The following is a 16,915-nucleotide window of genomic DNA, read 5'->3' on the forward strand; positions in this document are numbered from 1 at the left end:
TCGGCGGTACCGAGCAACTGCTCTGCGGAGTTCAAGTTGTTCAGACCGAAGTCAGTGAACGAGGAACGATCTGAGAGAGTTCGGCAAAACCTGCCTACATGAAAAACATTTAGATACATTTAAATAATTGCAAAGCTTACCCTGTATCCTAGAATCACTTTGTGGGCGATCGTTTTATACATTCAGAGAGGTCATTTAATCTAGTAGAAACGATTGCTATGTTGCAATATTATAAGGGAATTTTAAATTTTAATCAGTATAAAGATACATATACATATTATTAGACGAACTTCGCCGCGGTGCGCGTCGATGTGTCGATCGTGTTACTCCTACTTTACCCACGAGGTGATATAATCGGCAATCGATATATATTTAGTAAATACGTTATCCGCTTTGGCATCGATTTAGTCAGTAATCTACCAGCACGCGGCAAGGAGGGAGCACCCACGCTTGCCGCCGCCCTCCGCAGTCGTCATCGCTGCACCTCCGACCCGAACCGGCCTATCCGTAACATAATACAATTATTGATCTATTCGCGCTGACCTCGTTTCGATGCAACGTTATATCATGTATATAAAGTCAACCAGGGCGAGTGTTATACGTCGCGTTGACTGTGAAGCGACGTTATTAAAGAAGAGGCCGCCTCTTCTGTAACGAGACCATGTCACGAATGATTTAAATAGTTAACATAAATAATTGTTAGAATTAAAAATAAAAAGAGAACTAAAACAATTCAAAAAGCTTAACAATATTGCACGAACATGAGATATAGATAAAATAACTAGGTACCTACGATTTAAACGATACCAATACAATTTTCAATTATCGTTTCAACTTACACGGCTTATTAATAAATTAAACGCCTAAAACTAGAATACTATATCAATATAATATAATTATTTTGTGTAAATATAAAATTCTATGTCTTGTGGTGAGAGTAATATTTGACTAGAGGCGGGCGGCGGCAATCGCTACCGCACGCGGTAAGCAGACATTATTAACAATACCTGCGCACAGAAATATGCCAGACCTTCAATCCACCTTATTTGGAATTACACTAAAAATTCCAAAATAGTGACTTAGAACAAAATAATTGTAGTTGTCTCCTGTCATTCCTGTGCACAGGTCAGTTAACCTGAGACATCTGCGCCTCTTATTAATAGAAACACATGAACCTACGTGGGACAAAAAAAACTGTGTGCGGTTACTCTTCCTTCGACATCTCGGTACGGTTGGCAATGAAATGTAGAAATAATTCGTCTAATTCACTGCGGGAACGTTCACTTTAGTTCGGATCATGTTTTTAAGCGGACGGAGATTTTTAGCTGTGACTTTTGTTAAATAAAATAAATCTACAACGAATTGTTTTGAAACGTTTCTGGTTACAAATTCATTTTGGTTCCGATAACTACATTATACCGAACACTAATTTGAGAATAATTCGTGATTATTTCTGCATTTCATTCCAAACGTCGAGGTAAAAGGTTGCTCATCTATATTTTTATAAATAGTGTGCTAACAATATGAAGCCATGAAAAGTGATTTTGGCGTGAGTAAAAGATAAACGCAATTCCAATAGCCCTTCCTTTACTTCACGTCAAAAATATTTATGCTCCAAGACACTCTTTATAAAAATAGAATTATTTATGCCAAAAACGTTTACGCCAATCTACGCTTTATATGCATTTAGTAAGGTGGTAAATGGCACATACATTTTTGACCGATGTTTTTAAAGCTGTTGTTTAAACAACGGCACACCGGGGTACAGAACCCGCCCGCGCGCACGCATTAACATCTAAGGTATCTCATATTATTATAATTTTATATTGGTACGTTTTGATTATGAATCTATGTTTTTTTCTGTAGAAATTACGCTAGTATTTTTTGTTATCTGTAACGCACCCTCACTGTCGACTCCCCGGACGTATTTCACTGCTTTAACACCCTAACATGTATAGATTATATATGTTAATATACAGACACACACACGAAATAATATATGGGGACGAACGCTTTTTGAATTGACATCGCATTTCTGCGAATGACCGCCCGCACACACATTATATATATTATATCTGTACAATTTCCTACTATATATTATGTATAAATTCAAAGCGTTTGATTTATGTGGGGGCAATATTTAATTTTTTTTATAGAGTTTGGCACGTGCGAGAACCGTCCCCAAATATAATGTATTTTGACTAAAACATTGAAGACTATCTACAACTCTTCTAGGTATAATCGGTAACGAATTCCGACGCGCCAATTTCTATTCTAAACAGTTGAAATTATTGTCTATACGTACCATAGTGGCGTGATATTTGCCTCGTTAACTTTTTATCTTATAATCTGTAACAATGCGTTTGTTATCATTATGAATCTCTTCCGATTCAAAATGTTATCCAAGAGTTAAAATTTAGTAACAGATCGGCAGATTTAATTGTAGTGAGTTTTAATAACACTCTTAACATTTATTTAGAAGTTTTTAAAGAATAAAATGGCTTACCTTAATAATGAGTTAATATTAGTTACCAATATTACAGTTGTAAGATTAACAGCAAACGTAATAATCGAAGCAAAATTCTAATTATGAAATTTATATTTATATATCAGTATGCGGGCAGTATTGTAGAGCGTCACAATTAATATGCATAGACGGCCTGTACAATCCATTATTTTGATATTATATTTTTATATCACAGCCCATTTTGGAATTTACAACAAAACGAAACAGAATATTTCAAAATGAAGATCTTAAGTAGTCGGTAATGTTGAAGTGCACTTCGCTTTGTACACGGCGTTATATGAACATTTAATTTAATGTCATCAACTTTGTGTTTATTTAATTTTACTAACATGTAGGTGGGGTGCTGAGCTGACCATTGAGAACAAGCTTCCCTTGGGAATGGACAACGTAAAATATCAAAATCTCATATGCTATATACAATTTATTTTAACTATCAAATCATATAATCGCTTGAAAGCAATTGTGAATTTTTTATAGCTTAGTATGGAACGTCAATGACACTTCACATACCTTTCAAGCGATTCGATTTCAGATTAAAAATCAAATAGCTTCAAGACATTACAACTCTTCAAAAAGGTACAGCTCAGCGTAATAGCTTATCTGACACACACACACCGATAAAATTTAACAAAATATAGGACAATACTCCGATAGTGATATATACTGCAGCACTTATATTTTATCTGTGATCGTACGGTGGGGAGGCAACAGTGTCCGCGAGTGCCGAGCGTGGACGCCATCTTTGTGGAACGATTCGCGCCAAAACTATCAGCGCCATCTACACTATTTAAACGAAACAACAAAACATACAAAGACGCGCGTCACAGCTCGGCGTTACAATTTATGCAATATACAATAATTAAAATACATTTTTCTTATTCTCAACTTACTTAATAAATTCAGTTTGGCTTAATTCAAGCAAATAACTAGTATAATAAATTTATGTTAAAAGTTTTCATTTAAACATTAAGTACTTAGAAGTAGAAGTATGATTACGAATGACAAAATTTTTATAACGTGTCATTTAATAATAATAATAATTTAATCAAAGTTAATAAATTGTATATATAATAATATAATAGATTAATTTAATGATTAATCGATAATGATAAGAATGAAGCTTGCCTACACGCTGATCAATAAATTACTTTAACTAATATAGTATACACGCCGCGTGGGCTTGCATATTTCTTTAGGTAAGTAATGTAGTTAATGATATTTACTATACAATTAATGTTTATTTAATTCCTTAGAATCTTTGATAATACGCAAATGTGCGTACCGCGGGCGTACGAGACCTGCCGGGAGCCTTCTGGAACGAAAGAGAGAAATTCATTCATTAATTTTGTTTTTTATTGAAAGCCAATTTTGGTTCAAACCCAGGCAAGCACCACTGAATATTTATGTGCTTAATTTGTGTTTATAATTCACCTCGTGCTCTGCGGTGAAGGAAAACATCGTGAGGAAACCAGCACGTCTAATTTCATTTCATCCTTCTCCTCAAAGAGGCCTTAGCCCAGCAGTGGGAAATCTACAGGCTGTTGCTGTTGTATTTAATTAAAAATTACAAAAGCTATACCTCCATACATTTATAAATTATTAATTATTGAAAAGAGTTCTTAAAAACATGATGATGAGAATACACAAACGTCTTAATTGTAATTAATGATTTGGTAGTTTTTGGACCTTACCCTGGGCATTGCGTGTGCGCGCGGGGACGGCATCATGGGTTAATAAGGCCGGTTGGCATCCTTTGGCCGTTTCAGTTGAACCTTTAGCCGCTTCATGCCAATTTGAAAGCCGTTCATCGCTTGGATGGCCGCTTGGGCTGACGACGGGTTGTCAAAAGATACAAATCCTGAAGTGAAATAAAATAAATTAAAATATATACTCTAAGTGAAGTGTTATTTACTAATTGATTGACTATAGGATATTTTGTATAACATCCTTTTTCACTGACCAGTATATTTTCAAATTAAGTTGAAGTCTTCATTTCATATGATATATTTTTATAATAAGTCACCAAGTCTTATTTTGTTGGTGTCATTTACTAATTTGACTATTAAGGATATTTTTTATAACATACTTTTTCACTGAATTTTCAAATTAAGTTGAAGTGTTGAATTTCATTTTTATATGATATATATTTTATCACAAGTCAACAAATCTCATTTTGAAATAAAACTAGTTGACCACGAACACTGTTTCGAGCACTTTGCTCGAAACGTCGGGATGTTAGAAATAATTAATATACGCGATTCAAATCCGTTATGACTAGTTTTATTTCAATGTGTAATCATCGCGAAAATTTAAGACAAATCGTATTTTATTGGTGACATGATTACTCGTGTACTTACCGAAGCATTTGCTTTGGTTAGTGGCACGATCAATGAAGACCTTGCTGCTGATCACGTTGCCGAAAGGGAGGAACATTTGCATCAGTTCAGTGTCGCCGAACTCCTGTGGTAAATGATATATGAAGAGGTTGCAGCCCTCGGGGCCCGAAATTGAGCAGCCTGGAAATACGAGAAAATCTTTAAAGAACTCACAAATCTGCCTCATAACACCAACATAAAGATTCAAGTAATACGTCACACATCAAGAATGGCTGAAATCGTGAAGTAGATTCGAATTCTGGAATTCTGGAAATAAATTTAGGGTACATTTAAACATCAATAAGCACAGTAGCTAAACAAATAATACATGTGTTACATATTAATGCCAGTCGCAAAGCATTCTTTATATATAACACTGTGCAATCGTGCGATGTTCTAAATAGAGCTAAAACTTCATCTAACCAACGACACAAACATCAGGGTTAGATAAAAAGTAATTAAACTTGGTTAATTTACTTGAAAATATAGAACAGTTAAATTGGTGTTAAAATAGAAGAATACAAGCATGGAAGAGTGTTAAAATAACGACAGTTCTCAATCAAGCAGTGTCATTGTTTAGAACTTATGACTGAAAGACCAAAGTAAGGTTGACGACGGAATCAGCTAAATCTTCACAGCTCAGGGCTCAACTTACCTTCTCTCTGCGCAGGCGCAATGGTAGACATCGGCGCTGGGATGGGCTGCGGAAACTGTCCATAAACCGCTGGGTAAGCTGTAGAACATTAATATGCATTTTCACAATGAACACCTATCTTATTGCGTGTAGGTCATGCATTACCAGACTGACGATGTAATCAGACGAAAAATTTAACATCAATGTTTTTATTTATTTTATATATATATATATGTAGTCGTACATGTACAATGAGTCGAGATGGCCCAGTGGTTAGAACGCGTGCATCTTAACCGATGATTGCGGGTTCAAACCCAGGCAAGCACCGCTGATTCATGTGCTTAATTTGTCTTTATAATTCATCTCGTGCTCAGCGGTGAAGGAAAACATCGAGAGGAAACCTGCATGTGACAAATTTCATAGAAAATCTGCCACATGTGTATTCCACCAACCCGCATTGGAACAGCGTGGTGGAATATGTTCCAAACCTTCTCCTCAAACGGAGAGGAGGCCTTTAGCCCAGCAGTGGAAATTTACAGGCTGTTGTTGTTGTTGTATGTAGTTCTTTTTTTAAATTAAATAAAAGCCGTATTACTAAGTCTTTTTTTTTAAATACCATCAAGAGTTAAGGCAAGTTTTTTGTTAGTTTTATGAGGCTAAGAAGCTGGTACTTTAAATCCAATTAACGAATTGTATAAACATAATATTAAGGATATGTGATATTTAACTACTGATAAGTTCAAAAAATAATTTAATTATAAAGAAGTTGTAATTATAATGATAAAGATTGATTATTATTAATGATATGATGCAATGGGAAGTTTACAGGTTTATAATTCTTACTTTGTATATTAAATATTAATATGTCTGATTACAGAGTCGTCTCAACAATACATTCATAATAAAGCTTACTATATATTTAACGGATAGGGTAATATTAACATTAATCACGTGTTTTTTTAATACTAAATAAAAAATAATAATTAGTGTCTGTTTGTAACGAAATTTAGTGTATTGTATTTTTGAATTTCTATCTATACATATAATAAAACTGGAGTGTGTGTTTGTAATATTAAAAAAAAAGATTTTTACGAAATGCATATGTATATGTACACGGTAAATATTCCAAATTAACATTTCCTATTTTCGTATCTGCCTGTTTGTTCCGGTTTATCTCTGGACCAGCTAGACCGATTTTTACGGAACTCTCACTGGCAGGAAGCTGATGTAATAAGGAGTAACGTAGGCTACAGCAATAACTTTTTTGTTTCAAATGAAGTTGCGGGCACAGTTGCTAGTTTATACTCTGAGACAATAAGAATTATTACTCATAATTATTGTATATTTGTATAACCTTGTTTCAAAATGAATGTTATAAAAAAGACTATACTATGTTATAGTAATGATAGTATGTAACTGTTTTGAAATGAACTACATATTTCTGAACGGGTATGTTATATAAAATAGACGATATATATAGGTACGCTAAACAAAACATTTATACGAGTATGTATACATTTAACAAACTACTGGATATGATCAGACATAAACATCAATGTGCTAGGATAACTTGCATACATCAACTCAACATACATTATGTACTATTTATACATTATATAATGATAGATACACATTTGTTTTGATTTTTTTTACTAAGATTAAGACCTCATTACTGAAACCTTATATTTAATTCCTAATTAATAAGACTAAAGTCTTAATTTTACTTTCGTCAAAGAAATTAAAATGTGATTATTAATCCACACAAAATAGATAATGATGGATATTATTTATGTTTGTGGCTTTTATTTGTGCCAAAAAGGCACAGTTTATTTCGCCAATGACACGTGCGAAATAATAAATAAATATTTTAAATTCAATAAGCGATATTTTTTTTTCGATTTGTTAGATGTCAAAGAAGGATTTACTTTTTGTTCGAAACTTTTATGAGCACCTGGATTGTTTGGTTTCAGTTCAAAATTAACTTTCATTTTTATTAAATATTTTGAAGCAATAATAATTATCCATACAAAAGTGTACGAAGTAAATGAATATTATAGGTGATGTGAAGCATACGTCCATTCAATACCAAATGTATATCTAAAATGCGGTGTCTTATAATACATTAAGCGCACATTAGTGATTTTTAATCAGACGATAATTTACTTGCTAATATCATAACTTAAAATGATCTCGTAATATGACTTATTGTTAAGTGATTTATCGAATGATTACTAATCGGCAATGTGCGGGTAGGTTTAAGCGCATCGTCAACGTTACTCACCGACGCCGGGGAAGGGCTGCATGCCAGGGTAGGCTGCGTGTTGCAGCGCTGCCTCCCCGTTGGGTATGCCCTGCGCTGTGACGGGGACAGCTGGAATATTTTATTATTGCTTTAATGAAATACTCTATAATTGGCACATCTATTGCAGGTAGAATGCTTTTCTTTGTTATAGAGGTTTGTATAATTTACATTTTTTAAATATAAACTAATCCTTTTGTTAAGAATGTTTAGAACTGGTCTACGCACGAGATTAATTATAAAACCTCGAAATTTTGTAATACTTGCGCGTGTATGAGCTGAGATGGCTCAGTGAATAGAATGGGTACATATTAACCACAAGGGCAAGCACCACTGATTTTTTATGTGCTTAATTTGTTTTTATAATTCATCTCGCGTTCGGCGGTGAAGGAAAACAACGCAAAGAAAGCTTTATGTGTCTAATTTAAACGAAATTCTGATACATATGAATCCACCAACCCGCATTGGAGCAGAGTGGTAGAATATTATGCTCCATATAGTACTACTACCTTCAATCATAGGGAGAAGAGACAGCCCAGCATTGGTAAATATACAGGCTGTTATTGTTGTAATATATATCAATTTATATGGATATAATTATTTATACTTACGTCCAGTAAATGTTTGGTGGATGCCGTTAGTGTAAACAGCTTCTTGCGGTGGTGGCTGGCCGTTAGCGGTCTGGGCGGCCATGTTGAACCCTGGCATGGTAGGCGATGGCAACGACGGCAAAGCGCCGTTCAGTGGCTGCCCGCCGCCAGTGCCTATCGCCAGACCGGAGAAGTTATCTGGAATGAAAACTCGAAAAGATTAACGGTATTCCATATTTATCTCAAAAATGTTTCGAATTCATATTTGTTAATTTTAAATCGATAATTATAGTAAAAAATACGAATATAACTAATATTATTTGTTTAAAAAACTTAATTAGGTAGTACTTTAAAATGGCGGTTAAAAAGTTCTTGTTAAAGCCTACTTGAATGGAGTCTGTCTGAAATATTTCCCATTTAAATAATTTCGACAATATTTAATCATATATTAATTGATATATTTCGCGTTATAATTTAATAAATATTTTTAGTGTATTTTATTAATTTGATATCAAGATATTAAATTTTATATGTCTGTAACTGATGATGTTAAATTTATCAAAAAATAGGTATTTAAATTTATTATAAACTGACAATGACAAAATATATAGTTAGGTAGGTATATATATATTTTGTTAGTAGATTGGCATACAAATGCTTCTCTGATTATTATAAGTTCTCTTCCTCCTTAACTCCTTCAATCTAAGGAAATTTCAAACTGTTCCTTGCATGTCAACGCGCTGCCTTTGTATCCTTGTGTTCTCCATTAATGTAATTATGTCAGATCATTATACAAAGTAACACTGTTTAGTGATAAAATAAAATAATATTCAGTCTTATAAAACCAGATTTGCACAAAACTATTTGTAATGTTTATCTAAAGCATTTGTTGTGGCGGACGAGCATATGGTCCACCTGATGGTAAGTTATCACCACCGCCCATAGACAAAATGGCGCTGAAATATTAACCATTCCTTTCATCGCCAATGCGCCACCAACCTTGGGAACTATGTCAATACCCTTGTGTCTATAGTTGCACTGTGTCTTAACTTCCCCTCCCTTTAAACTGGAATACAACAATACTGTTGCTTGGCGGTGGAAAATCTGATCTTGCACAAATCCCTATGGAAACGTGAAGATATTAATTGGGTATTGTTAATTTCTTACCCGAAGTTGGTGGCACAACTGAATTAGCCATGCCGTTGAGCGCGTGCGACGCGAGAGCCGTCATCGGACTTATGTAGCCCTGAGCAGTCGCCGCTACCATCAGAGCTGCTTGTTGCTGTAACAATTTAGTATATAATAAAATAAATGTTCTAGAAATTTTCGACATTTATAATTCCTCATTTCCTCGTCAATTCATTTATATATCCATTAATCGGATTTCAGCAATGAAGTGTTGGATTTTTTCAAAAAATGGCGTTGTTGTATTATGAAACATTTTTTCTTATTGTTTACCAATAATCGGTAAATGTTATTCGAGTACTAATCTGCAATGTTACTTCAGATTATACAGTATTGAATTCGATATTATCGTTTATATAAGGGAATGCAAGACAAAATAAATTTGGCTACAAAAATATCAACGTATTAATATGCATTTTGTTTGAAATACCAAAAAAGTGTAATCCGTTATAAGTCTTTCATTGCTGAGAAAAGATATTTGAAATTCTCTACTATAGTAGTATATATTTAAATTATAGTATATATTTAAATTTCATGGCATAAGAAAAAAACATCTGAAGTCTCACAAAATGTACTTGTAATTAAGAATCTATTTAAAGCCATTACTAAAAAAAATCATTTTTTGTGTGAAAGAAGATAAGGCTAGAAAGAATGTTACTTGTGAGATGGCGTCTCACAAAGAAGTGTGGATGGAGAAGACATCCTGCGTCGACCCCCACTATAATATAAAATTGGCGTAGCTATAGCAGGGCAGATAGTGCAGTGCCCCGGAGTTCAGTGGGCACTTTAAACTAAACCTTAAGCTTCTGAAGCTAGAAAAACACGACTTTCTTATTTTGTATCTATAATTTTAAAGGGTAATTATTAGTGGAAGAGGAGGTGAGGGCCCGATTCTTTTTCTATGCACCGGGGCCCTTCCTCACCTGGCTACGCCACTGACAGTTAACTATTTGAAGTATTTCATAAGCAAAAAATGCTTATCTTGTCAATATGTGACATTCTCAATTGATTCTTCTACGAAATAAAACTACTTAGTATTACTAAACGTATTAATTTCGGGATATTTATCATGTTTTTTATTTTTGTTCGGCGGAGCTCGATATTTCGACATTATCTAAAAATGTCTTGTTCACGAGACTGAAGTTTGCGCGTAGTTGAAGATTTCAACATAAAAAACGTGGTGAGTATCCCGAAATTAATACGTCTAGTAATAAAAATAACCATGTTAATTTAAGAGCCGAGATGGCCCAGTGGTTAGAACTCGTGCATCTTAACCGATGATTTCGGGTTCAAACCCAGGCAAGCACCACTATATATAAGTGCTTAATTTGTGTTTATAATTCATCTCGTGCTCGGCGGTGAAGGAAAACATCGTGAGGAAACCTGCATGTGTCTTCATTGAAATTCTGACACATGTGCATTCCACCAACCCGCATTGGAACAGCGTGGTGATATGTTCCAAGCCCTCTCCTTAATGAGAGAGGAGGCCATTAGCCCAGCAGTGGGAAATTTACAGGCTGTTACTTTACTTTTACTTTACTATTTAAAATCCTACTTAATATTGTTGTACTGGTACTAGAGTTATACGCACTTGTAAGTCAACTTGCTCAGTGATGACCTGAGCGTAGGTTCCATACGCCCCGAACTGGTTGAAAACAAACGGATTTAAGAGGCTCATGTTGCCGGCCATCTGCTGCATTCGACGCAATTGACGTTCCTTCTCCGTGTCTGCGAATTTAACTACAAGGCTCGAAGACGCGCCCTGTAACAAAAGAATAAACATTCACTTATTCATCCATTCTTAACTCTTACTAAACTTTAAATATATATAGGACAACATCATATACATTAATTTGATCCCAATTTGATTGGCTAAAGCACTTGTGTTAGAGAATATTAGAAGTAACGACGGTACTACAAACAGCGAGACCCAAGACAACATAGAAAACTAATGAACATTTTCTCGAATCGGATCGGCCGGGAATCGAACCCGAGCCCTCGGAGTGGCGGACCCATCAAAACCCGGTGTACGTACTCGACCACGGAGGTCGCCAATAATCACGACATCTTCTTCAATATTATCTAAAAATGTGTTTCAAATCATCATCGTATTTCACAGTCAATTAATTTGCTTACTTAATAAAATACTCCTAAGTGATTGTTTTTGTACATCGCTAAAGTTTAAACACGAACCTTTTCTTTTCAAGAAAATTCTTGATACCAATCTTTAAATTAGATCGCACCTGTACACTAACGTATAATATACAACAATAAACAAAGAAAAAACAAATTGTTTCATTGTTTACGCTAATCATTAATAATTGTCAACAAAAAAAATAAAAAATACATTCTTACAACCGTTATATTCCACTATTGATCTATTAGTAATCAAATCATAACGCTCGAACGGAGACGAGAGCTGAAAATAAGTGAAATAGAAAAAATAAATGTGAGCAAAGTAAACATAAATAAAACGGTACCAAGGAATATTTCAATTATCACTTAATTTAACGAAGTGTTGAAGGAGAAATAGCAATCTTTCATTACAGCCCTCGCGATTGCGGAGACCGATATGAATTTAGCGTCCTCCCACCCTTTCGGTCTTTTTCATGTAATAAAAATGAGCTCGCTGGCAAAATACTTGAGCCTTTAGAATTCGTTAGGACTCGTGGTTGTCTCGAGTTTAATTTGTCTAAGAAAAAAAATATTCAACGTGATATTAAACGTGAAATTCACAAGCATTGTTCAATGTTATTGCTTGAGGATTTTCTGATTCAATTATATATTTTAGAAAGCTTTTTTTTTTGTAGAAATAATGAGACGAAACCTTTGCTTACTTATTATAAAAAAAAGAATATTCTATTATAGATCGAGAATATAATATTATGTTTAATGAGTTATGAGAGCATTCTACACGAATATGAACATGAAATCTATTTTAATGTATCACAAATGAGGTCTTTGCTGTGTATATCTGATAGTCAGTTGTTTTGATGTTGTCAGTAAATCATATATTAAGGCGTGATAGATATCTTGTCACTCCAACCCGACTAGCTAGTAATTACATTATAATACTTAAGAAGCAAATGTTGTATCTCGTTAATTGAGCACATCAGCGTTACCAGAATTCATTTATTTGATAAATACATTGTTATACACAGCAAAAAATTTTCTTACAAAAATATCCATAATTATTGACTCATATTTTATTGATTTGTAAGAATTAGCTAAGAGTTTTTATAATACAAATCCATCAATAAAAGCGCTTTAACAATTTGTATGTAAGCGGAACAGAAACACATCACACTTTTAAATAATTTGCATAAATTAAGAGAGAGTAATTACGCTTTGTATGTTTGATATGACTTTTTTCAATATACATTAGTCAAACTTTACCGAAGCGCCGTCATCAATAAGACAAAGTGTTTGCAGATACTATGCTATCGGAAACGCGTGATATATGTTTGGTTAGCTTGAGAACATGTACTAATTAGCACCTACTTCAGCTAAATCGATTCCATACAACATTCTTGGACGGATGATTAATACGAAATATTTTAAACGTATACGCTATTTTTCGTAACTACAATAAATTCATATTAAAAAGAAATTCTGGTTATACTTCTTCTTGACGAGCTACTAATATAACTATTACCTCCGCGCTAAGCTTCAAACTGCTACTGAGTCCTGATGATAATAGCCTACAGTTTCAGGATTGACCCAGTGACTTCCACACCGCTAAGCTAAGTATAACCATTATAAACATCATCTAGGACTCATTAAAAAAACATTTCTCGTATCCGTGTAGCTTGAAACGGCAATCTTACGCCGTAACGTAGACATAATACTAAAAAAAGACGAGATCGTTATCAACAAAACACAAACGCTTTCAGAGAACGAGTCCCGAGCGTCCTTAAAAATGCAAGCGGTGGCCCGGAGGCAATTCAAGGGAACTACAATGCGAACTAGCGAGGCGCGTTCATTATGTATTTGTGAAGCAAAAATATCGTTCCGTAGGCTCGTGCGAGCAACAGGTCGCTGCCCCCTCGATGCAACAAGTTCTGGGCGGGCGTCCAAAAATGCATTGGACTCCCGCAAACTTTGCCAAAGTAATAGTTTCCCTACTCCCGCTAATTGACTCCGGTTTGAATGTTAAGTTGCTAATTTTGACTTTGCGACGTATTTCGAGTGCATTTCGCAGCGATTACTACGGTTTTCGTTATTTTTATGATATTGTAATGAAATATTTAAACCAATATATTTACTTGGACGTTTCTTTATTTTCTAGTAATTTATTTATCATAATGCATTTAATTATCAGATTATTTCTTATACACAGATTAATTCAAATACAAAAATTAAATTTGAAAAAAAAAATAAAAAATTAGCTCATATATCTCCTTGTCACTTTAATTGTTTTATTTTATTTCAGCGAGGAATTATTTTTATTTAATATTTTTTTTACTGGCAACATTAAGGAACGTATCAAATTTGAGATCTTTAACATTTATAATAAATTAAAAAAATAAATCCTATTGCAAACAAGTTTCGAGAAGGTCTTTCGAATTCGATAAATAAACTATATTTTGTTTTCGATCGCGACGCCGCATATCTGAATATTGAATTATTTCATAGGATTATTTATTCGGTGTGCGATTCCATTGTTTGCATTATAAATGTTTACAGTCAATATTGACGGTGTTTCGGCGTTTCTGTTTTAATTTTAAAGGTAAATTTCATTGTAGTCTTTCAGAATTAATTAACTAATGAAAGCGTATATGTTTTAAATCATTTATTATAATAACGATAGAATGTTAGTTTAGTGATTTTAGCCATATGTACAATCTACCTTATATATAATATATATCTATGTTTAATGATGAACAATGATGAGTATTTGGATTTAATTGGAGTCACTACATAGTATAAAACAAAGTCGCTTTCTCTATCCCTATTTAGGCTTAAATCTTTAAAACTACGTAATGGATTTTTAGGCAGTTTTTTTAATAGATAGAGTGATTCGAGAGGAAGGCTTTTATAATTAATACATGGACAATTTAGTTAAGAATCACTGATAATTTTAGAAGTTTCCACTGTGACGTCATATCATTGCACACTTGAATTGATAAGCCGGGGTGGGTCTAGTTTAGTTAATAAAAAAATTAAAGTCCTTATGCTAAAATTAAAAAAAACCAAACTTAGTTCTTAAATTACATTAACTAGTAGGGCAGATAAATGTTGTCTTAAGTTTACTTCTATTTTGAGATCGTAATTAATTTATACTTTTATTATGGGAAGGAAATCTGGGTCACGTGATCGAGACGCTATCGCCCATTTAAATTAATATCGACCTAAATTATAGCGACCGAACAAGCGAACTAGTTATGATACTAGCGTCTATAATTACACTGGCTCACTCACACTTCAACACATCAATACAAATTATTGCTATTTAACGATAGAATACATAAGCGGGTATCACTTGCTTAGATGAGCTTGCAGTTCTATATTAGAATTAGACTTATGTATAAAACAATTGTTCTTAATATATATAATATAATATACATTTAACAAGCGTTTCATTACATAGTACAATGTTGCTTACCGCTGTCTGTTTCTATGTATGCTTAGATCTTTAAAATTACCCAACGGATATTGAAATGGAAGGCTTTTGTGAATAATACATGGACAATATAGTAAAGAAACACTGATAATTTTAGCAGTTTCTAATGTGATGTCATTAATAAACACATTCAGTAGGATATTTAGCATCAGCATTGCGATCGAAGTTGGGGAAACGCACATAAGACTATTAACACATCCACACTCAGCATTAAGACGTTTCAAATATAATGCTGATGATAGTAGGGATTTTATTACATTCTGGTATCGTACCCACATCCCATAACGGGGTTCAGGGGGCCATTCGTTAACGTAACGTCCAATTAACTCCTTTAATTGTTGTTGCATAACTTCACTCTAGTTACTTGTTATTAATGTTAACAGTACGTGTACACGCTGTTTGTTTTGTTTGAAATATTTCGACCTCTGTCCGAGGTATTTGAATTGTTACGTTGAAGGCTATTTTGTTTAAAGTTTTTTGTGCAAGTCATAATATTTAAAAATTGATATAAATATCACTCGTAGCTTTACTTAATTGTTAAATGACGATACAAAAGTGCTTGTAAAAGACCACTTGAATGAAGTTTATTTTGATTTTGATCAAGAATATTTATTAAAACAGCTTATATAATACCAAAATTAAAATATACTTTATTCAAGTAGGCTTTTACAAGCACTTTTGATTCGTCATTTAACAACTTTCTTTTCCTATTAAGTGAAGCTACCACCGGTTCGGAAAGTAGATTCTACCGAGAAGAACCGACAAGAACTCAGTAGTAACCCATTTTAACATTAAAAAAAAACAGTCATGTTAGTTAATTACAATTACATAAAGAGCAGTACACTTAGGTAGTAGTATTCCAATTAAGCATATAACTATAATTATTGACACTAAGTACTTAAATATATACAAATATAATTTAAAAATAGTTACTGTACAAATCTTGACCGTGTGGAATGGTGGCAAGAATGCAAGCTTTTCCCCGTTGAATTGCAATTCCGATACTTTGGGTAAGAAACGAACCCTTCGTTCATTAGAGGAGGCAATAAGGCGAGGTGTTATAGAAATGGAAGTTATTGTTTTAGGTATTTATATAAATTAGAATATGTTTCAAATGAAAATTGAAAATTCTGTTATGCACTATTATTATTATGTTATGTTATATACAAATATTTTTACGATAGACAGTATAATTCAATATTTATTTTGTATATGATATGTATGTACATGTTTTTTTTTACTTAGATATATAAGTATGTGCATATATTTTTTACCGCCTTCATGCTTTTCTGATTGACCTAAAGGTTGACTGGCAGAGAATGCCTTCAGGCATCAAGTCCCCCTATTGTCATAAACTTTGCGGTGATCAATAAAGTTTAATTTATGTTCTTTCTTTAGTTAGATAGTAAGATAGATAGATTAGATACTAAGTAAACTTAGATGGTAAGTACACTTGTAATATTTTTGTCGCTGGTCAGTTACTAAACTACTGAGTTAGTGATGCTTAAATTATCTAATTATATAAGACAATAGATTCGATAAATTTTATTAATAACAAGTATTCATAATACAAACGGGTCGAGATACGAAGATGAATGATCGCAGCGTGCACACAACAGAATGGTTTATGCGTACAGACGGCCGTCAGATCGTGATCAGCAGTAAATAACGGCTTCCGAGAC

At 33.5% G+C, this 16,915-nt stretch overlaps 1 protein-coding gene across 1 annotated transcript in view; it reads right to left on the bottom strand.

Annotated features, from left to right (window-relative positions):
- Window positions 1-3,638: 3,638 nt before the first annotated feature.
- LOC124531984 (CUGBP Elav-like family member 4) overlaps window positions 3,639-16,915 on the bottom strand; it is a 703,320-nt gene continuing 690,043 nt past the window's right edge. The window contains exons 7-14 of the mRNA XM_047106589.1: window positions 11,202-11,372; window positions 9,593-9,707; window positions 8,447-8,623; window positions 7,818-7,907; window positions 5,558-5,635; window positions 4,885-5,043; window positions 4,219-4,385; window positions 3,639-3,839 (exon numbers count right to left, since the gene is read on the bottom strand). Coding sequence (XP_046962545.1) covers window positions 4,258-4,385; window positions 4,885-5,043; window positions 5,558-5,635; window positions 7,818-7,907; window positions 8,447-8,623; window positions 9,593-9,707; window positions 11,202-11,372 — 918 coding nt within the window. The 3' untranslated portion in view covers window positions 3,639-3,839; window positions 4,219-4,257. The remainder of the gene's footprint in view (window positions 3,840-4,218; window positions 4,386-4,884; window positions 5,044-5,557; window positions 5,636-7,817; window positions 7,908-8,446; window positions 8,624-9,592; window positions 9,708-11,201; window positions 11,373-16,915) is intronic.

The sequence above is a fragment of the Vanessa cardui genome, chromosome 8 (genome assembly GCF_905220365.1).
Source record: "Vanessa cardui chromosome 8, ilVanCard2.1, whole genome shotgun sequence".
NCBI classification, from domain to species: Eukaryota; Metazoa; Arthropoda; class Insecta; order Lepidoptera; family Nymphalidae; genus Vanessa; species Vanessa cardui.